The 26,472-nt window shown below is 38.0% G+C and overlaps 1 protein-coding gene across 1 annotated transcript in view; it reads left to right on the forward strand.

Moving 5' to 3' along the window:
- Positions 1-513: 513 nt before the first annotated feature.
- Positions 514-26,472, forward strand: part of dnah7 (dynein, axonemal, heavy chain 7) — a 77,039-nt gene continuing 51,080 nt past the window's right edge. The window contains exons 1-28 of the mRNA XM_079619273.1: positions 514-842; positions 1,003-1,074; positions 1,164-1,254; positions 1,339-1,504; positions 1,590-1,680; positions 1,815-1,995; positions 2,340-2,412; positions 2,728-2,853; positions 3,203-3,322; positions 3,502-3,682; positions 3,854-4,033; positions 4,633-4,905; positions 5,003-5,130; positions 5,201-5,279; positions 5,380-5,604; positions 6,039-6,185; positions 6,621-6,941; positions 7,204-7,571; positions 9,058-9,244; positions 11,698-11,891; positions 15,470-15,668; positions 16,185-16,325; positions 17,029-17,241; positions 17,391-17,500; positions 18,300-18,468; positions 19,609-19,711; positions 19,965-20,092; positions 20,464-20,676. Coding sequence (XP_079475399.1) covers positions 837-842; positions 1,003-1,074; positions 1,164-1,254; positions 1,339-1,504; positions 1,590-1,680; positions 1,815-1,995; positions 2,340-2,412; positions 2,728-2,853; positions 3,203-3,322; positions 3,502-3,682; positions 3,854-4,033; positions 4,633-4,905; positions 5,003-5,130; positions 5,201-5,279; positions 5,380-5,604; positions 6,039-6,185; positions 6,621-6,941; positions 7,204-7,571; positions 9,058-9,244; positions 11,698-11,891; positions 15,470-15,668; positions 16,185-16,325; positions 17,029-17,241; positions 17,391-17,500; positions 18,300-18,468; positions 19,609-19,711; positions 19,965-20,092; positions 20,464-20,676 — 4,485 coding nt within the window. The 5' untranslated portion in view covers positions 514-836. The remainder of the gene's footprint in view (positions 843-1,002; positions 1,075-1,163; positions 1,255-1,338; positions 1,505-1,589; positions 1,681-1,814; positions 1,996-2,339; positions 2,413-2,727; positions 2,854-3,202; positions 3,323-3,501; positions 3,683-3,853; positions 4,034-4,632; positions 4,906-5,002; positions 5,131-5,200; positions 5,280-5,379; positions 5,605-6,038; positions 6,186-6,620; positions 6,942-7,203; positions 7,572-9,057; positions 9,245-11,697; positions 11,892-15,469; positions 15,669-16,184; positions 16,326-17,028; positions 17,242-17,390; positions 17,501-18,299; positions 18,469-19,608; positions 19,712-19,964; positions 20,093-20,463; positions 20,677-26,472) is intronic.

Here is a 26,472-nt window from a genome sequence, read left to right on the forward strand (position 1 = left end):
TACGTGTTTTGTGTATAAAGGCCAACATTATATATATATGTGTGTGTGTGTGTGTGTGTGTGTGTGATGTAAGCTAGGCAATTTCAAATGAAAAACCTTTGGGTCTAACATATATCAACATAATACGACTGTATATAATGTGGCTTAAATTAAACGTTACTTACTAACAAGTTTACAAAGTCGTTACTTTCTGTCGAATGGTGCTTTTCTTCGCTCGCGTACACCTGTTGCTTTTTTGACTGACTGCAAGTAGGCTACAAATCTCTAGAGCACGAGTGATTCTCCTTAGCTCAAATATACGTTAACTGTTAAACACTTTTTTTTTTCTTCTTCTTCTTCTAAGGAGAAACTGTATTTTTAGTACTTCACCAACAATTAACCGGCTATAAAATGATAACGGGACGCAGAGAAAACACTAAACACACACAATTGCTCCGTGAGCGTGTTGGGGGCAGGCACTTACGTAAAATGTAAACCAATCGAAGGCCATTCCTCTGGTCCTCGCGCTTCCTTGGTTACCGGGCTAGCAACGCCAGACACTTTCACAAGCGAACACTCTCACCAAACAAACAATGGTAACAACTTAAAATAACTTGTTTCTAGACTAAACTTAACAATAAATTTTATATTTCCAAAGAAATTATTGTGTTTAAGCTATTGCGTAGCCTGCATACCGTTGGCCAGGTGACGTTTTTACGTAAATTTACCAAACACTTTTTCTCACTGATGTGTCGACATCTGCAAGATACGACGCTGCCAAAGCTGCTTCAAATTAAAAAGTAAAAACGACCAGTTTATTAAATGTAAATACGCAAACCAAAGTGCAGAACACAGAGATGCCGGTGAGTAAAAAGTGTAATTTTATTTCAGGCTTTAGAGTTTGTTTACGTTCTCTTATATAACTTATCTTAAGATGACAGTCACTCTGAGTGTTGCTAACTGCACAATTTCCGAATTATAATAATAGGCCTAATAATAATACTAACACTGAACATCTTCCAGGGGTCATTTGAAAAAAGGAAGCCCCCGATGAAACCAGAGAAAACTGTGAGTCTTTTACCACAGATACAGAAGGTAAAGCCTGGCACTGATCCACCACATCGGTTTTAATCAAGATTATGTCTTCTCATTCAACAACAGTATTGATGGCTTGTGACTTTTAGGTTCGGTCAAAACCTCGGTGGCATGAAGCTAGCCCAAGCTTTAGACTTCAGGGACCAGCCCAGGAAGACCCCCTTGGCTCTTTGCTCTCCAGTAAGAAATACAATATACTTTGATTTGCAACCCAGACTATATTATCAATGTGAAGTGAACATACTTCAAAATTCCCTTTAGAAGATGTGCAAGGAGCAGGGGTACAATGGAGTCAGACTCGTCATCAAGGTCCGCAGCATGTACAGACCAAATCTGGTGGGATTTCAAAAGTATCTTACAGGCATCGTGGCAGTGACCAGCCCAAGAGGGATCGTGAGCAGTTTCGCAGTACTCTTGTCAGCATTATTATGTGGGTTTAATTTCCATAAAGATGAGTTCTTGATGACAAATTGTACCTGTCACATATAATCACTAAAATAACCATATTAATTTAGGCACTGTGAAGATGCCACTACTACACCCATCACAGAAGACAGCTCCCCATCCACTTCAGGATCACCTACTGCTGCAGAGAAGGACATTTTGGTAAGGGATGACCTTTTATCTGCAGATTCATTCAGGTTCAGTTTATAGATAATTTCTGTTTAATTAAAAATATACAGTAGTATGTCCTCATGCTGTTTTGTCACAAACATTGTGTTTTGTCTTATGTCTTTCAGAGGTACTACTATTACATCCGCAATGGGATAGGCACAGAGGACGTGGCAGCCATGGAGGATTCCTGGCTTGAGAATATTCTTGATTTAGTCCCAGAGCAACTGAAAAGTTTAAGCGGAACCATTGAGGCTGTCTCAGATGAGATAAGAGAAGACTATCTGCTCAGCGTCAAAAAAGCCATTGGTACGGTATTCTGTTTGGCAGATCTTGTTATTTGCAATGTAGACACAAAGTTACATCTTATATTTTGGTGGTATAAAGCATTGAGATTTTGGTGCAACTTTCCCCCCCAATGCAGATACAAAATATCTGATGTTTTTTAGTCAAGGTGCTTGTTTCTACAAGATATTTCTTCTTGTCATTTGTAATTAACAATATTTTTTAACTGTTAATGTTTTATTTAGTTATTTTTTTACTACATATTTTTTTACCCCATATTCATACTGTCTCCATTCTATGACAGTGTTTGCTATGACCAAGTATTGTGTGTGTTGTTGTCCTTTATTCTGTCTATTCCTCTGTTGTAGTGGATTTTGTGCTGCGGGACCCCAGAGAGAATCAAGAGCTCAAGGCCATAGATCTCCCCCCATACAGACAGGAGTGAGTCCTGCTAAATTCTAGTTGGTTTCTATTTGTCAAAATAAAATAGATTCATGATGAAAGTATTTGTTTTCTGCTAAATTCAAATTCAGCCTATCTGATTTGTGATACACGGTTTTATTCCCTTTCACTTCTATCAAAATGATGGAAAGCATTTTGAATTATGTTAATATTATTAAATTCAGTTAATGATGGAAAAGTACTTCACTGTGGAGAAAAAAACATATCACCTATAATATCAGTCAGTGTCAATATTCTGTCAATCATTATGTATTAAGTACCTATTAAGTAGTTTTTAAATTTGTTTTATTGTAGAATGGAAATTATTCCCAAGCCATGGAAAAAAACATTTCTTCAGGCCCAGAAAAAAATGAGAACCCAGCTTCACTCAATCAATCCCTGTATGGTCAGAGTACTGGATCTGTGGCAAGTGTCTTACAAGTAAGTGACAAATGACCTTGAAGATACTACAAGACATGAAGATGTCAGCGCTGAATTTGAAAAAGAAAAAGAAGTACACTTTAGCATGCAGTTCTTTTTAAAGAGTTACATAAATAATATACTTAAAAAGAATATACTAGAAGTGCTAGAATATACTAGGATTTTTTTTATATACTTTTAAGATGAAGTGCTCTGCAAGTGCACATTCAATACTTTAAGCACAATACTTTAAATCACAAGGGGCCATGGTTGATGTCACAGAGATGTTATTCTCCATTTCATCATTGTGCTTGCCTCTGTTCTCCCCTCCTTTTCCATAATGTCCACATTGACTTGTTCACTTCTGCAGGAAGTTGCGCCTTATTGATGTGGAGGTCTTCCACGATATGCAGGAGTCTGTGGAGTTGTCCACCTTTCAGCAGTTAGTCACACAAGACATTGAATGTGCCATAGGGACTCTTCTCAAAAAGTAAGCACACTATTTTTTTTTATATGCTTGTCAATTAATTGACCACATTAATCAAATTATCTGTTGAATTTTTATGGAAGAGGACAATAACTTGACAATCACAGACTGTACCCTGCAAAAACAATGCAATTATGATTGTTTCTTGTTTCTTTTTTCTTTCTTTTTTTTAAATCAAACAGTTGGATACCAGAAGTGCAGAACATCTATCTTGGTAAGAAGCGCAAATGGATCCCTAGCAACACTAGTGTTGCTCAACTGCAGTCTTTCTACAACTGTGCTGCTACGCTCATGACCTCCCAGCTCCAAAGCCTGGCACTGGAGTCCATTCAGGACTACACGCACCTCATCGCCCAGGACCCTGTAAGATCTCCTGTACCACTGCGTCTTAACCCTTTTGAGAAAATTTAATTATTATATCGCTGTATTATATCACTTTTTTGCTTCAGTGCATCTTTTTGTTTTATTTTTTTGACTAACAATCCTTATAAATCCCCATGACCTATAAAGTAACATGTTTTCCCCCCATTGAAGCATTCAGTGCGAGCCTATGAGCATCCAGGGTTTGTCCTAAGGCTGGTCCTGGACAAAAATACTATCAAATTTGAACCTGATTTCAAATACTTTGAAGTCATCCTGCTAAACATCTATGCCATGATGCTGAAATCCTTAACTTTGATCCCCCGAGTGGAGATGAAGCTGTACCAAGAATGGGTAAACATATGTTTTTTTAATTTTATTTTACATCTTGCTTGTGCTATGTGGTTTGATAGCTGAAATATTAAAGGGATCATATCATGAGGAATCCAGTTTTATTTGATATTTTGAGATAAAAGAGTTTATTAGTTGAAAAAACTGTATGTTTTAGAATTCAAAATGTCCTCCCTAGTGAAATATTTTTCTTTGACCTCCGTTAACTTAGTTAGAATGTACATTTCTAGCAAACTCTGAATGTTTTTGGCACAAAAACTGTATATATTATAGTTGGTCTTCAGGGAGAGAAAAAAAAGCATGTCCTACAAAGATTACCTCTAGTAAATAGTATTATACATTTACATTTGGCAGACGCTTTTATCCAAAGCGACTTACATTGCATTTAAAGGTACACATTTACATTCTTATCAGTTCTTGCTTCCATGGGAATCGAACCCATGATCTTGGCGTTACAAGCGCCAATGCTCTACTGTTTGAGCTACAGGAAAGCTTTATCAGCTGTTATAACCAAACACAAATGCCATTCCTTTAAAAAGCAGTCTTTACTCTGAATATTGTCATTTCATGTATTTACACATTTAATACTCTGCTAATTCTAGCCTGGCCCAGAAACACACCCTACTCTGAAGCCCATCATCCTGCCAGAGATCCTGAAGGCCCAGCAGGAGAAGGTCAGACGGGTAATTCATGCAGAATGCGCTGAACCTTTGAAGCATATCCGTCTCTATGATAAGTATGCTCCGCTGGTGTCCCAGCAAGCTGAGGATGATGTTACCCAGTTCCTGCAGGAGGAGCACTCCTTCCAGGAGCTGATGATGGAGGTGACCCGCTACCAGCAATTGGCTGATGAAATCCAATACAGCACCCTGAAGGTTGATCTTTAGTTACATTGAGTGTACCTGTTCACATTCTACTAGCTTTTGCCCACAGAATTATGATTGACTGAGAATCTTCATTTCTTATGTTTAGGTGGTGCGTTTGGGCATGTTTGAAGTGCACTCCCATGATCTGGTCTGTGCCCTCGTAAAGCGAGCAGAGGGTCTCCTGGAGAAACTGGTCACTCATATGTTGCAGGGTCATCAGGAGTTCAATAACAAGTGAGACACTGACGAATTTCTGAAAATTTGTTTCAGTAACCTGTTAGTAATCTGTGTCATTGATCTCTAGGTTGTGCGAGGAATATGATACAATATCAAACAAAGCCCTCAGAAATCCATCAAACACACAGGAACTCATGGAACTTAAGGTAATACAGCTCTATCTTTAAACCATATTTGTTAAATTACTGTTGACAAAAAACAAAGACCTTTCGGTATGTAATTTCCTGTTTATCATTTATGCTGTAGGAATATGTGGTGAAGATTGAGGCAGAGGAGATGCCTCAGTTGGAAATTAAGCTGCAGGAGTCCAATAGCAGGTTGTGTTTCTTGGTGGATTATGTCACATTCTCGCTCACAGACATTCAGCTGAACAGCATGACCTTCCAGCGTCATGCACAAATGCCTTCCGTCTTTGATAAGCACCGCCAGATTATCAAAGAGAACACCAGCCAGTTCCAGGACGGCCTTAAGGTACTAGAGATGCAACACGCTGGCCAATCAGCATAGGCAACTCTAAAAACAATTGGTTAAACCAAACATGGAAGCATATAGACAATGTCAACATGGCAACAGATCTTTAGACACACAACAGACCTTCACATTATTCAACACTTTGTACATTAAACTGTATAGTAGATAAATAAGAACAACAATTAGGGAAAACAATAAGACACCTCCAAGCATAAGAATCAAGTTTTTATTTTGTACGTAGAATCAACAAAAACACAAGAGCTCTAAAAAAAAATATCCAAATTTACAAGATACAAATTTATAAAATTACCAAAATAATACAATTACCAAAAAACACTTACCGGTAATTCAAATATGTAGGAAAACTGCACTTTTATGTTCACTCTGACACTGCTACACTAATGCATGTATTAATCTGTGTTTTTCAATCATAGTTGAGGTGTGAGAGGGTTTTGGAGGATCTCGAGAGCTATGAACAGCAAGTGGAGGAGTTTATGAGCTTTGGTGACCTCTCTGAGCTCAGCAAGTATCTGAAAAAAGCCCAGACCCTCAATTCCAAACTGGACTTGATTATGGAAAAGGTAAAACAAATATGGAAAAATTATGGTTGTTTCGCTGTTTCTTTTAGCTGGTTTTTCATACACATGTTCTTGTGATATTGCATAAAAAATGCTGGATTGAAACAAATTCAATTTGTTTCCATATTTGTAAATAATACTTCCAAAATGCACATAAAAAACCCCTCACAGCTCACTTAGGCAGATACATTTTTTATTTATTAAGAAGACTTGCAGATAAACTGATGTAAACTCATTTACTGAATACTGGTTTTTGATTTACTGATTAAAAAATCCTTCAGAGATGAAAAGAAAACCTGATGTTCTTGTCATTCTGAAATGCTTGAGCCAAAGCCTATTCATGCACACACAAGTGCAAAGAGTTTTAGAGTGGCTGTGAGAATGGCTGCTCTTATCATTGCACCTGCACAATCAAACTCATACTCTTTTATCCATCAGATCAGAGGCTTCAACCAGGAGGAGGAGGCATTTGGCTGGCCTGTCTCTCAGTACCCACAACGCAAAACGGTTCAAGACCGTCTGCTCCCTTATCTGCAGCTGTATGAGATGGCGGCTGAGTTTCAGAGTCAGCACCATCAGTGGGTGACCGGCCCGCTTGCAGCCGTCAACCCGGACAAAGTGGAAGGTGATGTGGGTAACTACATCCGCTCCTTGTACAAGCTTGAGAAAAGCTTCCAAGACTCACCCAAAGCTCTTCAAATCGCTACCTCTGTGAAAGCGGAAGTGGAAACTTTTAAGGAACACATTCCTCTAGTACAGGTACAGAGATATGATTCTTTTCATTTGAGTCACCTTTTTTACAGTGTGGGGGAAATTTGTGGTATGATTTTAAAAAGGGTAAAATGTGTTAAACAGAACTTAGAGTACCTCACTCTTGGTAGCTCAACGCATTATAAATTAGCAAAAATATTTAATAAATGAGCATGCAAGTGGCAGAAATCTGCTAGGCTTTCTTGGGAATTCAGAGTACAGATTTTGTGCTGGCGTGCTCATTAATTTTGGGTATGATTTGTTTCGGCAGGTGCTTTGCAACCCTGGTCTCCGTGAGCGCCACTGGGAGGCCATGTCTACAGTTGTTGGCTTCCCCCTCAAGCCCTCAGAGGAGGATTCCTGTGTGGCCCAGTTTCTTCCCCTGCATCTGGAGGCTCACCTCCCTGCCTTTGAAACCATCAGCGAAGGGGCCAGTAAGGAACACGGCCTTGAAAAGGCCATGGAGCGCATGGCCAGTGAATGGGCAGGGATGGAGTTCACCCTCTTGCCCTATCGTGAAACGGGAACCTCCATTCTATCCTCGTTGGATGAGATTCAAATGCTGCTGGATGATCATATTGTCAAGACCCAGACCATGAGGGGCTCACCATTCATCAAGCCATTTGAGGCCGAGATACGGTGAGAATTGGGATTCGTTTTAAACATCTCCAGTGTCACATTTTAGGGGCTGTTTACACAACACCATTTTCAACAAAAAACGGAAGACTTTTATGCTTTTGAAAACGGGTTTCAAAGTGCTCGTTTTTGAAAACGACACCCTTATCATCTCTGTGTAAACTACAAAACCCCGAATCTGTGAAAACGGTGACGTCGTGCACATGCGTACGCTATGTAAGGGTTAACCCGCTTATACCATGGTCACTTGCCAAATAACACATTTTTAAAACATTAGTTTATATTTTAATTAGTTTTACAATCGAAATCTAAAGTTACAAGTTACAAACAATAACTTGGTTTCCTTGGTTACGCCTGACAGTTTATTTAGGTGTCCTCTATCACTTTTTAACGGACACCCTGCAGCCAATCAGAATCGAGTATTCACCCAGACCATGGTATAATACGTGTTTAGTTCATAAGCTTTTTTTTGTGCAAATGAATGGATACAGATATTAACAGTAAGAAATAAGGGCATACGGACATCATCACAAGTGGTTATAAGAATTACACAAATCAACACAATATAACACTGTCATTTTGTCACGGTTCGAGTGCACTGTAGTTAAATAATGCATATGTGCGCGGGCACGTAGTCTTTATTTACAAAGTGACATCGCCAACTACTTGTCTGGCATGTAGGCTATAATTCAGCGTTATTAGTCGTGGGAACGGGAATCGGTTTGATAACGTTGTCCTCTGTACAAAGAAAAAACGTTTCCGTTTTTAGCACATCGTTGTCTTGTAAATGTACCCTTAGTCAGGATGATCAATAGTGCCTCATAAGTATTCTACAAACATGGCATACTTATACACATATATGGTATTGCGGCCGGCTGTCATATTTGATTATTTTCATTCATTCATTCAGCGACAAACAGTAATGTAAGTGAAGTCCTGCAGATAATCTAATTAGTTTAATTTACAGATTTACAGATTTTCTGCAGAGTATTGCTAAAATTGGGTATAAAATTGAGGTATAAAAAGTTTACATCCTATTTTCAGCCATAGGCCTATCTACTGTAATCGACCTCATCAGAAAATGATTTATCAGGAACATTTTACTGGGGCGGAACTTTTTAATTACACCCTGCCTTGATTCCTCTAAATTTGCATGTGAAACAAGCTTCTTTTTTTTCCACCATCGGGCCGAAACGTTCTAAGCAATCTAAGTAATGTTGACATTATCATTTCTATTAAAACCTGTATGGACTAAATTGCTGGTTAAATGGCTTTAGTGACTCACGATTGGTCACATACTTTGTAATCTTGATTTGGAAACAAAAATAGAAAAAGAGACCCTAACCATGTCAGTGAGGACAGATTTTTTGTACAGAACGACATGGTTCAGCAATGATAACCATTCAGCCTTTGGAAAGGCGCTAGGTTTTAGCTATTCGTCTAGCATATATACATTGAATATGAATGTGTCTGTATGCATGTATCTCAGGGAATGGGAGGGTAAGCTGCTTTTGCTGCAGGAAATTATGGATGAGTGGCTGAAGGTTCAGGGCACATGGCTCTACCTTGAGCCGATCTTCAGTTCCCCAGACATCATGGCCCAGATGCCCGAGGAGGGACGTCGCTTTACTGCTGTGGACAAAACCTGGAGGGACTCTATGAAACAAGTCAGCTTGGTGAGTCCGAAAGCCCAAAATATAAACATGAATTTGGGTTTGTTTAAATCTAGAGTCGAGAATAACTCTTTGGAGAACTTTCTGACATACCTTTTGTGTAAAACTGTAGTGTTCATGACAAATGAGAGAGCTTTCAGACACACTCGCAAACATAGTCACTCATCTCAGTCTCAGTGCTATGAGAGACATCAATATCTGTTGTCCTCCTCTAAATGGAAAAAAGTCGCCTGGCTATACCATCAAATAGGAATTATGGATTTTGTCTGGAGGGACTCAAATCTGGGAGTGTACAGAAAACAAGGTCGTCGTGCTGCATGAGGCACGCTGCTTCCCTCCACAAGGTTTGAGAAAATATGTGTCCATAGGTTCAAAAAAACCTCAGCACCTTTTAAGGGAGTTAAAAGACACTTTTAAAACAGACCTTTTGCTGACAGTTGACAGACACTCTGAAATAGAAACTCACTATAGTCACATATAAGCTTTGCCATGTAGAATTTCTTTATACATGCATCTAAAGCAAGTCTGTGAAAGCATGTTTTTAAAAAAACAGCTTTGTGCCTAAGCCATAATCAGATGATACTATGGACTGCAATACCAGAATGTCCACTAGGTGTCTCTCTTCATCTATGGGACCCACAGAGCTGTTCGTCGCCTCCAGATTTTATTTACTCTTTTCTAATGTGTTTCTAACTTTCCCCATTTGACAGAAACAGAGATAAACATTCTGTAATTGAATTCAAAATTCTGGGCTTCTTTAAGGATGTTTTCCTTTTGAATAATTCCAACACCACTCCACATTCGGCTAGAAGCCATAAATGGCTCTTCTCGGAAAAGCAAACATATTATTTCAGCTGGAAGGCAGGTGCTCTTGCCTGTTGCTGCTTTACAGGAATGCTGGTTTCATGAACAGCAGTACATAAAGAAAAACATGCTTATATCAGTGGGGTGTTTGGGAGAAACATCAGCGTAGTAGATACAGATCTGAGCCCAGTTTTTTTTTATGTGTGAAGCTGTTCTGGAACCCGAGGCATACTGCTACTGTAAATGAAAGGTATTGCATTCACGAAGGAAACGCGATCAGTAACTGTGAATATCTGGATTTGTTGAACAGCCCACCTGCATGTTTCTGCACCCTGTGAAAGGAAGCGGATGATTTTCAGCATCTCTTCATTCAGGCGCATTCCGGCAGCACTCACCCTCTTAATCTAAGTAATTCAGTGTGACAGAGAGGGAGCATAATTAAAAGAGTAATTGGCATGAAACATCCCCTCTCTCTTTCATTAGAGTCATGCAATGGTGTTTTTCATGTTTTAAAAGGGTTATTTTGTGTAGGCTTTGGTTATTAACAACCCCTCATTACTTCCTCTCAGTCCCTGTCAGAAAACTCAGGCTTTTTTTTGTCATCCAAAAGTGATCGTTAAACTTCAATCTCTTCGTGAACGTGAAGTCTAGTCACCGTAGGTAATAGAAAATCAATAGCAATCCGAAAAGGGGAAAAAGCAATTATTATCTCTTTACAGGTGAGCAGCATCTGTGAGAGGTGGAAAAGGAGGGGCGGGGTATCCAATTGTTTCCTCTCTTTAATGAAGGACGTGGCCTTCATACAACCTTTGGAGGAGCGTTTGAAAATCAGACAGCAAAAGATGGGATGAGTTTTCCTAGTGGGAGACACCTTTCATAAATGAACTCTTTTGTGAGAGCAGGGAAATATGGCTATGAATATTATCTTTTCATCACTGGATTTGTCTGAACTTTGGGGGCAGAGAATTAAAAGGAGTGTGATGGTGTTTCATTACCTATGATTTTCATTCTTGTTGAGTTTCTCTACTGAAGTGCAGCTAAACTTGAAAACAGCTCACACGGTCCAGAGGCTTCTTTAGACATCGGTCTAATATGACTGGCTATGGTCAAATATGCACTTTACTGATCTACTAAATTATTTGTGGTTCTTGCTATAGAAGCTTTTTCTCATATATACAGTATGGGATTTGAACAAACTCCTAAGTATTAAACTTCAGCCTGTAGCTCGCACTGGCTGACATGAATAATACCATGGGGCTTGTTGAGGAGAGGTGTTGAAAATGGTTGAATCCCATAGATTTACAATGCATTGAAGGAAGAACCCAAGCCATATCTAAGGACCAGAATATTGTAGAGAGACTTGTTGGTGGTCTCTTTTAGCCTGGGGCTGTAAGCAACCACCCAGAACACCCTAGCAACTACTTAGAACACCTAATAACTGCATAACAATGACTTGCAAATCACATACAACCTAGCATCACAGCAATATGTTTTATAAGCAACACTAATTTTTTTCTGAAGACAATGTAAAAATCTAGTTATCCCATCATTTATTTGAATTTGATAAGTCATGGCTAAATGTCTTGCAAGCTGTGTCTAAATGCTTCCCTTTGTGATATTCATTGTGTGCATCACATGTGTTTCTCTCTTAGGACAAGCATGTCCTGGCAGTGGTGGCCATTGAAAAGATGCTAGACAAGATGAAAAGCAGTAACGAGTTGCTAGAACTCATTCTGAAGGGTCTAAATGAATACCTGGAGAAGAAGAGACTCTATTTCCCCCGCTTTTTCTTCCTGTCCAATGATGAGCTGCTAGAGATCCTTTCTGAGACTAAAGATCCAACCAGGTAAAGAGGAACTTTTGAAAGTATTCAGTACAGTGACGGTCTGATAGATCGGCTGACATTTGGCAATACCTGTATATTTCCCAATTTTACTGATGGCTTTGTCAGTGGGTAATGCTTTTTTTTGGGTGAATTTTAAGTGAATGTTGTGTAAATTTGTAACAAAGGTTAGTTATGGGAAGAAGGAGGTGGAAACTGGAGAACATACTTTAATAATCCAAAAATAAACACGAAACAAAAGTCAAGGCGGCAGCCCCTCACAGACGACTGCCGCACACACATAAACAAAACATAACGTAAAATTCCAGGCCTGGTCCTCTCTCGTCCTTCACTGTCGTCGCTCCTCCTTTTATGCTTCAAAAGCTCCTCCGTGAGAGATATGAGACCGGTGCAGCGCGCAGGTGACATCATCATAATCAATCACGCCACCGTCTTGCTTGCCACGACATTTCCTTTTCTTTTAATTTCAGCAATATTGGGACATGTCATTTACTATCACTGAATTGTTATATTCACACTAATGTTCAAAGGTTTGGGTTTGGTAATATTTTTAAATGTTTGAAAGATATCTTTTATGCTCACCCAGGTTGCATTTTTAAATCAAACATTGTAAAATTACAATTTAAATTTACATTTTTCTGTTTTATTATATTTTAAAATTAAATGTATTCCTGACAGAGGCATTTTTCAACAGTCATTACTCCAGTGTCCATTTATTGTTATTATCATTTTTGAAAACAGTAATATTTAGTTGAAATCGTGATAATTGTTTTCAGGATTCTGTTCAAAAGAACAGCATTTATTTGAAATATAAATAAGTCTTTTGCTTAAAAAAAATATCTTACTGACCCCAAACTTTTAAATGGAAGTGTATATATTGGCATTATAACTCTCATTGCTGACCATGCTTTCTAAATATCAATATACACTGATGAGCCAAAACATTATGATCACCCACCTAATATGCTGTTGGTCCTCTGCGTACTGCCAAAACAGTGCCAACCCACCAAGGTATAGACTCTACAAAACCCTGTAAGTCCTGTAGGTTGCGAGATGGAGCCACCGTGGATTGAACTTGTTGTTCCAGCACATCCAACAGATGCTCATTTGGATTGAGATCTTGGATATTTGGAGGCCAGGGCAACACCTTGCTTGAACTCTTGATCATGTTCCTCAAATCATTCCTGAACAATGTATGCAGTGTGACAGGGTGCATTATACTGCTGAAAGAGGCCAATTCCACTAAAGAACACCATTGAAGGGGAGTACCTGGTCTGCAGTGCTGTTTAGGCACGTGTCATATTTGCGTCCACATGAATGGCCGGACCCAGGGTTTTCTAGCAGAACATTTCCAGAGCATCACACTCCCTCCACCGGCTTGTCCTTGTCCCACTGTGCATCCTGGTGCCATCAATTCCCCAGGTAAACAATGCATGTAAATGGTCATCCTTGTGATATAAAAGAAAACGGGACTCATCAGACCAGGCGACCTTCTTCCACTGCTCCAATCTAGATGCTCGCGTGCCCGTTTTAGGTGCTTCCGACATAGGCACTCTGATTGGTCTGCAGCTACGCAGCAAAGTGATGACACACTCCTTGTGCCACAGTAGACCTTCTGTTGGCTAGATGGGATAGCCTTCGTTGCCCTAGTGCATCGATGAGCATTGGGCGCCCAACACCCTGTGGCCGGTTTGTGGTTTGTCCCTTCTCGGACCACTGTTGGTAAATTCTCACCACTGCTGACCGGTAGCAACCCACAAGCCTTGCCGTTTTAGAGATACTGTGACCCAGTCGCCTTGCCATAAGAAATTGGCCCTCGCTAATATCTTTATTCCTGCATCCAACACGTTGATTACAAGAACTGACTGTTTGAACTGATTATTTGCTTACCATCTAATCTACCCAGACCTCATGTTGCCTTGTTAGGAGATGATGAACGATATTCGCTTCACCTGTGACTGGTCATGTTTTGGCTCGTCAGTGTGGGCATTGACCGTTGAAAAGCCCACATTGACAGCCACTGTTGATCATTCTGTTGCGTCCACAGTTAAATGATATCCACTGGTTCAGTTACAGCTGTTTCTGGAGCTATATGAAGTGTCAGACCTTCTGTGGGTTTGCCCTTTTAGTGTAGTGAGTTGCAGTAATTTACACTTTCTCCACATCCTCAAAGGAAAAGAGGCTTAAATAATATATTTCTGGAAACAATATGATTTATAGGCTTGAGGAATATTGTTTGTCAGCAGTTAAGGGGATCTGACTTTGAAGGCTTCTGCTTTCAATATTCTTGCTATTTGGAATCTGCTGTGTTGATAGATTGCTTTATAATAAGGGCAGGCTGGATGACTGCATGTCGGAAAGAACTACGGTATATCTGTCAATTCTATTTAAATTATATAAAAAAGAAAAACACAAGATGATGCAAGGTTTGGTCATTTACTGCTATGCTTTCTTTTTCTGAATTTTCATGAAGAATAAAAGGGATTGAAACTATTGTTACAACTCATGCTCTGAAATGCAACTTGGTCTTTTTTAGCTGTGAAAGAAATCACTAGTAGTATTGAATATCAATTCCTATGAACTGCTACGAAGAGTGTCTGGTATAAGGAAGAATGTAGGCTAGATATAATTTACTGTAACATGAAATAAGAAACTCAACATTCACTCTGCAGAGCTTAAATCTGAAGCCTGTGATATTTATGAACGTCTTATGTTTTCACATAGCCTACTTTGGCATGTCTCTCAGGGCATATCCAAATAATGTTACACCGCCTACCTAACCACTGCTGCCTACATGAACATTTAGTATGTGAGGCCTCAAAAGGAACAGGGAAGGACAAATGAAAAGCAATTTAGCTTCACCTCTGCCTCGCAAAACCAAATTTGAACCCCTTAAAACCTAGTATTTACTAAGGGAATTTAATTATAGTGCGTTTTCTTCTCCCTGTGACACTGGCCTACTTTCTCTGCTGTGGCTCCCCTGTGCAGGCCCTTAACGTATAAGCAAATATATTTCACCCCAGGTATTTGTTTAATGATGAATGATGATGCCTCAAATGCAAGTTCAAATTGTACTTTTGGTTTCACAAAACTAGGAATGTTGGCCTTAGCTTGCCTTGTTTTTCTGCTCTTCTGAGAGTTCTGACCAACTCTCTCTTGCTCTCTTTCTCTTGCTCTCCCGGTGTCATTCTCCCTCATCCTTTGTGTCTCCCTCATCTCTTATGCATTTTAGTCTAGTTTCATCTGACATTCTAGCTTTACAGAAGAAGAAAAAAATCTAATTGCAGCAGCTTTTGCGGAGGTGTGGGTCACAAACAACCAGAGGGTTGAAGTGATCATAAATTAAGATAAAAGTCAATAGAGTCACTGACTCCAGGTGGTATGACATAAAAGTTGTCCATGCTATCGTCTCACAGGGTTACACATTCGAGTATTGCTTTTGCTCTTAAAGAGAGATTTCTAAACATCTCGGTGTTGTTGAAACATAATTACGGTGCAGTTGATTTTGGATGTCACCTCAAATGAAATTTCAGATTTGCGTTGGAAAGGGGCATCAGTTCACCACCACTTTTATGTTTCAGGGTGCAGCCTCATCTGAAGAAGTGTTTTGAAGGTATTGCTAGCGTGGTCTTCACTGACATTTTGGACATCACTCATATGAGGAGCAGCGAAGGAGAGGTGGTGGAGCTGCTGGATATCATCTCTACATCTAAAGCTCGTGGGCAGGTGGAAAAATGGCTCCTGGAGCTGGAGATTGGCATGCTGCACTCTATACACAAGGTACAGAAATGTTTCTGAATAATATAATGTTCTTTCTTTGAGTCAGTGGATTTCTAAATAACAGAAATGTAAACTATGTAATTGGATTTGATTTAGTTTAGCCTGACTTGTACTTTAATTGGTTCTGTTGACAAATCCTAAACAAAGGTAATTGCTTGTGGCTGTTTTTATTTTGTTTATTTTGAGAGAGATAATAATACAATGAAGAATACAATACACCAGAAGAAAATCCAGACATTAAAAAAATATGCATAATGAATTCAAATATATTTACCACCTTTTAAACACACTCTTCACACCAGAGTTACTTAAATGGATGTCAAATTGAAATACATAAAAATCTCAACTTTATTTATCTCAAACATTATGGATAGCGGGGAAATGGTTTACAAGCAAATCACACTTACAAGCAACAACAGCAGAGTGAATGAATTTAATATCAGCATTAAGTATGTCTGTGCCATTCTAAGAAATGTAAAATAATGCAAACTGTGCCTCTTGGCTCCTGGCTGTCAGGTGATTGGAGAAGCATTGGAAGCATATCCGAAAGACCTAAGAATCAACTGGGTCAGGGCCTGGCCGGGTCAGACAGTGCTCTGTGTGTCACAGGTTTACTGGACAAAGGACATTCATGAAGCCATTGCAAAGGGACCAGAGGTATGCTATAGATAGCAATATAATATTTTATTGCACAGCTCTCTGGAATACTTAATTCTTGTGTACCCTTCTAATGGACTGTGATGGCGTGTTTCCAAAAAAAAAAAAATAGTATAACAATAATTCTATACTTTGTTACCGTGGCAATAAATAAATACAAATGAATGAACTCTTCTGCAAGGGTGTTTCTAATACTACGGCTGAGGGAGTGATGGCAAATTTGACATCTTTCACTCTTCTGACTGCTGTAATCAATCTCTCTGTTTTCCTCCCCTCTTTTTTTCCTTTTGCTAATGAAGCATAAAAATTATATTTGCTGTCATCTCCCATTCACCACTATATATAGGTGAACCCAACTATGATGACTTCAGCTTCTGAGAACCCTGGAAATATGAAAAGGGTCCTTTGGTTATTCATGGAATTCTACTCAATATTTGTGCATACTGTAGTTATCTTCTAAACTGACTCTCATACTGTTGTCCACATATCTGTGCTGTTTTCATGTCTTCTTTTTTCTCATATAATAAAACAACTAAACCCAAATCAGAATTTTATTTATATTTATTTACTTATTTGCCAATTAGCCATATAATAAGCAAGATCATGTTTAGTCATTATCTGCCTCATTTTGAGTTACTGTCTTACTGTACATTATCCCTTACATAATATATTTTTTTATATGACTTGGTTATTTCTTAATCAGGCTCTTCAGGCCTATCTGGATCAGAACAATACTCAGATAGATGACATTGTGACTCTGGTTCGAGGCAAGCTGTCCAAACAGAACCGAGTCACACTTGGAGCGCTGGTGGTGCTTGATGTTCACGCCCGGGATGTGTTGGCCTCTTTGGTACAGAAGGGTGTGGATGATGAGACCAACTTTGAGTGGCTCAGCCAGCTGCGCTACTATTGGATTGTAAGTCAGTTTGATTGTCTGTAAATGTGATTGAAAATTATTGCGACCTTATTTGTGAATAGTATGTGCAGCTATTGTTTTGGACGCCAGATGATCTGCTTTGATTCCGTTTTTTCTCTCAACTCTTTGATTCGACGCTGTCTATGAAGGAAAACCAGCTTCAGACAAAGATGATCAATGCAGGCTTGGCATATGGCTATGAGTATCTTGGAAACACACCACGACTGGTCATCACCCCTCTAACTGATCGCTGCTATAGGTCAGCATGCATTTTCAGTGTAGCTCCACCCAGAGGATGCCTACAAATAATCATTTACTAATTGGATTGTGAATATTACGTCATGCTGTATTTTTACCCATCATTGGTTTCTTTTTTCTAAATGTTATATAGATATAGTCTATTTAGTCTATTTTTGTTGGAGCACTTTAAAACTTTATTTTCTCCTATTTTCTTCTCTTCTAATTCCTATCAGCATCCCTTAGTGGCGATGTTTATTGTTTAGGGAAATGCAATAGACCAGATACACATTCAAAAGTTTGGGGTCAGTAAGATTTTTACAAAAAATAAATAAATTGATATTCAGATATTCAGCAAGGATGCATTAAACCGATCAAATATGTCAGTAAAGACTTTTATATAAATGCTGTTTTTTAAATTTTCTATTCATCAAAGAATCACTCACAAGCGTTTTAGAATGATTTCTGAAGGATCATGTGACACTGAAAACTGGAGTAATGATGCTGAAAATAATTTTTTTGCCATCACCGGAATAAATTACTTATAAATTAAAATAAAAAAAACAGTTATTTTAAATTACAGTATAATACAAATGTACAATATTACTGTTTTTGCTGTATTTCTGATCAAATAAATGGAGCCTTGGTGAGCAAAAAAAAAAACTATACAGACCCCAAACTTGTGAACATTAGTGTATTTTTTTAATCTTTCAGAATAACTGAAAATATGTTGAACTCTCTGTTTATGTTATTCAATTCAGTAAATAATTTAATTCAGTTAACACAACCTCTGGCTGCACCTTTTTTTTTTTTTTTACCAGAACTCTATTCGGAGCTTTACATTTACATCTTGGTGGAGCCCCAGAGGGTCCTGCAGGTACCGGCAAGACCGAAACCACCAAAGATCTGGCTAAAGCTGTAGCTAAGCAATGTGTAGTCTTCAACTGCTCTGATGGCCTGGACTATATTGCACTGGGAAAATTCTTTAAGGTAAGTTTTACAAAGTTATGATGCATGCATAGGTATTTTACAGTCATGCTTAAGCCAAGTTATGTATAAGTTTATTTTATTCAGCTCACAAAAAAAGAGAAAATAACATATAATAATATAACTGTATTTGGCATTGGCTTACTGGAAAAGCAATGTAAAATGATGGCTAAGTTAAACATCACACATGAGGTTAAGCTCCATGTGTCTTTATAAAAATCCTCTCAAACAGAACAGAACAGAATAGCACAGCACTGACTGATATGACTGTCATTGGTTACTATAGTAACACAGATTCAGAATGCCAGAATTGTTGTGGTAAAAAAAAAAAAGGTTTCTTGCAGAAAGGCGTCATGAACTCTTCAAAATAATAGTACATAATGAGATTTGTCTGGTCTCATCTTGTCTTGTGTTGTCTTATAGATTACTGATCCCACAACATATTACTAATTAAATTGAGTTTTTTCTAAATCCAGAGTTAAATTAGACATTACTCTGGGGGAAATACAGTGTCAAAATAATCAAAGACCACAATTATCCAATTATTATTTAGTTTTATTTAAACCTGGAAATAAACTGAAAGTTGTATTATTTAGAAAAAAAAAAAGAAAAAAAATGGTAAAATAAAAAACGTTTATAGCTTTTCTTGAATTTTGGACTCGTTGGTTTACCTTTTGGTCTGACGACTGGGCGTGAGAGTCATGTCTATTTTCTTTTGTTACGATTTAACCTAGACGGATCGTAATACTTAGACATTTAAAATAAATATTAATTTCCAGTTAAATCTTTCAAAATAAAATGTTACAATTTTATATTCATAATGTTAGATAATAGCAAAAGTATTATTATATAATTATTTTCTCTAGTGGCCTTCGACTTTTAGACCCCACTATATCTGATGATAAATACAGGCATGTCAGTTTTCCTTTTAGTTTGGTATGCTAGCAAAGATTGCAATGCTTTTGCTGTACAGCCTCAGGACTATCAGGGAACCACAGCTGTATCTTAATCAGAGGGCATAGAATTGCAAAGAGATTGCGTTTTAATGTCATCCTGCTTACCCATTGTCAGTTATCTGGCAGCACAGGTGTGTTCAGACTACATTTGCTGTAAGTCATGGTAAAGATACTTGGTCTCTTCCAGGGCTTGTTGTCGGCCGGTGCCTGGGCCTGCTTTGACGAGTTCAACCGTATTGATCTGGAAGTGCTTTCAGTGGTGGCTCAGCAAATTCTAACCATCCAGAGAGGTGCGTGTTTGTCTGCACATTTTGAGTTAGAATGTTCACTGCAGTTTGAGTGGATTTTAAGGCTCAATCAATGGAGCTACATAATTTATTTTTTTAAACCTATATACTATCAAACTTAATAGATTCCTACATCTGAATTTGATAAGTTAAGTCCAGTCAAATCAAGCATTAGGATGCTTACATTGCATAAATCTATCAATATAATGAGATTTCTGGGTTTGGGGTTGGATGCATAATAATTTTTTCTCTGCAGGTATTTCTGCACACGTTGAGATGCTTCTGTTTGAGGGGACAGAGTTGAAACTGAACCCTACCTGTGCTGTCTTTATCACCATGAACCCTGGCTATGCTGGACGCTCTGAACTACCTGACAACCTGAAGGCATGTAGAGAACCAGTAGAGAAGTCCACTCCTTGTGCAGAGTATATGGAATGTGCTTAATCTTTGAGTGTGTCATACTTTAATCACATGCTCTATATAAATGTTTCCCCCTGAAAAAAAGCTCTTCACTGAAACTACTATAAGAAACTTTGTTAATGTTAACATAAGTTAGCTAAAAACGATGTCATGTAGAGTGTTATGTATGAGTGTAATATCCATTGATTATTATTTTTAATATGACATTGTATATTGGTAATGTTTCTGTAATGTTCTTGCTGTCACTGTTCAATATGTGTTTCCATTCCGTTTTATTGGAGTAGTTAATTTAGCTTGTTCTATAATTGTGAATGTTGTGTAATTTTCTGCTGCAGGCTCTGTTCCGGACAGTAGCTATGATGGTGCCAGACTATGCTCTGATAGCTGAGATAGTGCTGTACTCCTGTGGATTTGTCAGAGCACGACCGCTCTCAGTGAAGATTGTAGCTACATATAGACTGTGCTCTGAGCAGCTCTCTTCCCAACACCATTATGATTACGGCATGAGGGCTGTCAAATCTGTTCTGACTGCCGCAGGGAACCTGAAGGTAGGACCTGTATCTACAAAAAAAGCCCCACATGTTGCACTTTTGTCACACTTTGATTTAAATGTTTCAATTAAAAATAATAATATACTTTAACTTAGCAGCCAGTGACACATATGTGTATAATATTTTAATTTCATATTTTGGTTTTATATTTGATTTTATTTGGTCTTATATTCTTAAAGGTGACATTTTATGCCCCTTTTCACAAGATTTAATATAAATCTATGGTGTCCCCAGAATGTGTCTGTGAAATTTCAGCTCAAAATAACCCCCAGATCATTTATTATAGCTTGTCAAATTTGCCCCCATTTGGGTGTGAGCAAAAACGCACAGTTTTTGTGTGTGTCCCTTTAAATGCAAATGAGCTGCTGGTCCCCGCCCCCGTTCAGAAGATGGACAATCCTTTACACAAGCTTCGGATATTCTGACAATAACAAAACACGCGAATCATCCAAAATCTCAGAAATAACCAGTAGCGCAGTGCAGGAAGAGACCCAGAAAGAGGTTACAACTTAGAGACTGCAGCTGGAGATTCCTTTCCTATATCAGAAGGGGAGCGAAATCTGATCGGTTTATTTTTTTTATATGCTTGCAGGGAAAGGCTTACCTAAACAAAATTACTGGGTTGTCACTTTTCACGTGTTCTGGATTGGTAGATGCACCGGGGACCCAATTATAGCATTTAAACATGGAAAATGTCTGATTTTCATGATATGTCCGCTTTAAATATTTAGTACAAAAGCTATAATCTATTGCTTTAGCCTAACTGATTAAAGTCACAAGAGAACTACTGTCTAAAAAACATTCTGTGGTGTTTACCATTGCAATTCAATTCATGGCCTTTTATTTGCGACGTCCATGGCCTGAATCTATAATGATGTGATTTGAAGAATCAGCTTTCATTTTGTATTTAAATCTGAAGGCCTTTGTTGTTTTGATTTAACATCTCATTTAATTTAGTAGCTATATGTTTTGGCTTCTGCTTAGGCACCATTTCTGAGTACTTCATAAACTTGTTAAAGCAATTCTGAATGAATCCCAACTGCAGTTGGCCCAGTTCCTCTTTGCCTGCCACTGTTATCAGCACAGAGTTACCAAAGGTCATAGAAGTGAAACATTTCCACTTCATCTCAATTCCCATTGCACGCTCCTTCTCCTCTCTCCCTCTCACCACTTTTCACCCTGTGGATCAAAGCCAAATGAATCTGACATTGAATATAAATAGTGTTCACACTCAATTCAGCAGCACGGAGAATTGCAAATCTGTGAAAAACACGAACTATTGAAATTAAGAAGAGCGTTTCTGGGCTCCAAACTCTAAAAAGCAAAACATTTAAGAAAGCATGCATTTCAGATTAAAATGTCAATACAAATCTGCAGTTGTCATGTGTTAAACTATAATTCCATTTGATTGCTAGACAGGCAGTCGAGGCTTTTTGTGCAGAGCACCGTAGAATATGCTCATTTCAGCATGATCAGATCCCCTGAAGCAAGGCCAGAACATGGTGACTTTCATGTTCATAGGTGGCCCTACCTGAGCTCATTCCTTGATCTTTCATTTATTACTGTTGCACTCATTTCATCTAAAAGCTTATTTAGTATGCACAAAGTCCTCATACACTGAGACACTGAGAATAGTAGTGCAGCAATAGGGCATCAGAGAAGACAGGTCAATGGAACAACTGCAGCGCTTACACAATGTGCCTCGAGCAAGATGAATACTGTCTTTCCATTTACTCTGCTGTTCTGATACGACTGCGCCACCTGAATAAAAGCCATGTCCCTTGTCAGAGCCACACAGGCCACTCACTCCCTACTAACTTTTAGGAGTGGCAGTTGCATTTATTTGGAGGAGTGAATCCCATTGTGTTCTGTGTTTGTGCCGAATAAAGGATTAACTTCTACTACATCAAACTGACAATGGTTGACATAGTAAACACGGCAGCAGTTTTGCATCTTGTGGCTGCAAACTAGGAAGATGCCAACATCTATTGACCAAAATAATGTTTGTGACCAAAGACGTTTTAATGTCCAGCAATTGTTAGTAAACAGGAAACTGTTCATACACTGTCTTGTGCTTCTAGTCACGTCACTGCATTAATACTAGTTGTTCAGTTTGGATTTTGTGAAACTTGAATATCCACTATATACAAAAATGAATACAATTTATATAATTTGTATTTAAATAAATAATTAAAACAATTATTTAATTTGTTTTTGCCACTGTGGCCTTCTCAAATCTATGCATTAGTAAAATGTAATTATACAAATATATTTATGATTTTACTTATAATTTAAAGGATTCTTGAAGATTTTATACTAGTAAAGTTGTGCATATGTAAATACCTTTACATTTTAGAGACTGTCAATACGTCTATATTGTACTATTCAGCGAAATGTCTACAATATCACCCACTCTCTTTTAAGGGGCTATATGTAGAATTCAGAAACCCTTGTTATTAGCGACACCGGTGGCCATTAAGTGAACTCTAGCCAGCTCATGCACAACGCACTGAACGTAATTCAATGTGCCGATATACTCACAGCAAAGTTATTTTTTATTCTTTGCTTAGAAGTAAAAAGAAGTTGGAAATAAATTGTCTGCCATATACTGTACTGTTAAACATCCAGATGCTGTTCTAAGAGTGAGGTTTAGATTAATATGTAAATATGTGCGGCACGCTTTCCTTTCAATGGGAAAATAAACACAACAAAAATGACATCGTTGAGAGAGAATCTGATCATAGCGATGTGTAATGTTTGCACAAGCTCTGCAATTCACCAGCATAATGTCAAAACAGATGATGTGATTAAAATTACACTGTTATGATAGTTTGATTATAAAGTATATTTGAGACTGTAGACTTTGTGATACTATAGTTTGAATGAATCTCTTTTCTTTGCATGACACATTGGCATTACAGTTTAGAATAGCTCTTTCTGCATTATCTGAACATTGTATAAACATACATTTCATGTGTCACAGTACGGAGGAGAGGCACAGTTAGCATGTGTTAATGTCACATACTTTTGATTTTGCCGGCAAACATGTCCCGAATCCTTCACATAAAAATCAGTCTACAGGCTTTCATAGACAACCTAGTGTTAGGGGGTTACCTAGTGTTAGGGGGTTTAGGACCCAAGGACCAGATGTTTGAAAGAAGATCCGGAGTCAGAATAATATTAACTGAAGAAAAGTCTTACTGAAGATAGTTTGCAGTTTCATCAGCAGAAGTCAGCTTCAAGACTCACTCAGGAGTTTGTAGGCCGCCCCGCTTACAGTTACAAAGATCACAGCAGTTATACCCTTCACCAAGGTCTAAGCTACGTCCTTGCTTCAGGTTCAATGATTCTCATTGGCTAAGAAAAAGATAACATAGTATTTTCCACACATATACAGATAGACTGAAGCATATCTCCATCGATTAAGCGGCTGACACTCGGACCCTGAAGTTAGGCACGTCGTGACCTTCCAGGTCGCAGATTTGGGTTGCTGGGCGCTAGCCTGTCCCGAACAACAACTCAGTCAATCTCCAATAATGCCAGTGGTTCCTTAAACTGTAACCAAGAAGACTAACACACACTGACACACAGCTTTCCCAAGGTTGGATTTGGCCAGGCTCTAACTACAAAAAGGAGAGTTTTCTCAAAACATCAAGATAATATGTTCTTTCTCTCAAGGAGAGCTACACTTTAACACTTTAGGCTAACTGGAAAGTAAGGCTTTAACAAAGAGATGGTCCCTTAAATTATAGACTTCATTGACCCCTGTGAGCATAGTTGTCAGAGTACCCTAGAAAACAAATGTATGTATTGACATGTTGAAGGCCTTTCTCAAATAAAACATCTTAACATATTTCATTTCTAGAAGTCGGGCTAAATGAGAAAGCACTGTTACTGCATTGATCAAATACAGACATTAGAGAATACATGAAAAGAACATTTCAGTAATCATACTGGTAACTTCTATAACAAAGTACATTCTCACAAGCCTAGAGAAGTCATTCAACTCATGTGATATTTAGAAGGAAAAATATTGATTAATACCTTGATTATAGGCTAATCACTCATTACATATACATTGAAGCAGCAGTTTATTCCAAAATCCACCCCTTCACTAGGAAGTCGGAGAAGGTCTTGTTTTTTAAGTTTCGTTACAGGGTGTTCACACATTGGCAATAAATAAGCGATCAATACATGAACATTATGCATACATATGTATGACATATAGCAACATATAGCACCTTTAAGCCGTGGAGTTTTACTACTGTGCCTTTAAGACTATATAAACACCCTCTTTGCATGAGAATGTGAAACAGCACTTTGGTACACTTATTCTTGGTTTACATTTATTAAAGTGTTTATTTAATTTGATAATGTTCTCTAATATCCACTTATAATGTTATTATCAAGTTACATCAAAAAACATCATAATTTAGAAGTAATAGGGAATTTTCTATCCTGTTTTTGATATGCGTGCCTCATTCAAGACTTGGAAGTAAACGGCCACTGAGCGTTCACAGTTTTGCATATTAAAATAATTTTCAGCATCCACTCATTATTGTATTGAAAACTTCCGATGTTGAAAAATATCTTCTTACATAGTTGAAACATTTATGATTACATATGCTTTTTAAGTCTTGGTTGTGGCAATTTAAGTTTAAGTACTTGGATTTATCACAGTTATAGTTGACTAATGATAACTTACAGTGTTTTGTGTAAACAGAATTATGAATGAATGTACCGTCGTTTGTTGTACTGGCATTCTTATATAGGCTATTCATTGTTCATCCTTTTCGATAAAGTGAAAAATGTATTGTCATTTACAGTGTTGTGTTTTAAATGAAATGAAACGTACTCTAATGTCTTACTGATGACAGAACAGAAGATCTCTCTCAGCTTTTATTCAGGACTACAGCGATAACTATACATTAACAATAACAAAAGCAGCGTTCAATTTCTGCAAATTAAAAAACAGCAAATCACAACTATTCAGTTTAACTGCGGCACTATTGTATAAATACTTAGTATATATCAAACAATCTGTAACAGACAAAGCAATCGTGACACATGGTAAAAACATACATTTGCATACACGTACTCATACATTTGTTGCGACATTGCTGTTGGATCCTCTGCTCTTTGATGCTCTGGTGTTTAGGATAAAAGTATCTATACTAGTTTGTCCTTATTTCTCACTGTCACTGGGTGGGAATAGTTTTTAAATAATAAGTTGCATATTTTTAGTACACATACTGTCTTTACACTGGCAAGTGTGCAGTTGATTTAACTGTTTGACATTCAAATTATTAAGAAAAAAATATTTTTGCATGATATGGCCTTAATAAAAATATGGTTGTCATTACCTGCATTTTAAGGGTGTGAATTTTCTTTTAGAATGCAGTCATTGACCTAAATAACCAAATAGTGAGTGTATAGAACAGGACAAGCACTCAAGACAGTAGTGACAACTTGTAATTCACTAGAATGTGACCATTGATCTTCTTAATGTGTCTGTTGTTGTGTGACAATAAGAATCCTGGAATAGCAAAGCCACAAAAAAATCGGATGTCACACAACTGAAGTAGGCAGAGGAGGACCCTGACCTTGACAGCTCCCACTCACTTTTCTCATTTTGCCAAATTTAAATAGTGTCTGCTTGTGTCATCTCTGCTGTTCTCAGAAATGAATATGCCTGTGCCATTTTCACAGCAATCTTTGCACCATCACACCCGAGACCGCACTCTTTTGCCTTTTTGAAATTACTTCTGGAGACAAAGGCATGCTCTAAACCCC

This window comes from Phoxinus phoxinus (genome assembly GCF_949152265.1).
Source record: "Phoxinus phoxinus genome assembly, chromosome: 7".
NCBI classification, from domain to species: Eukaryota; Metazoa; Chordata; class Actinopteri; order Cypriniformes; family Leuciscidae; genus Phoxinus; species Phoxinus phoxinus.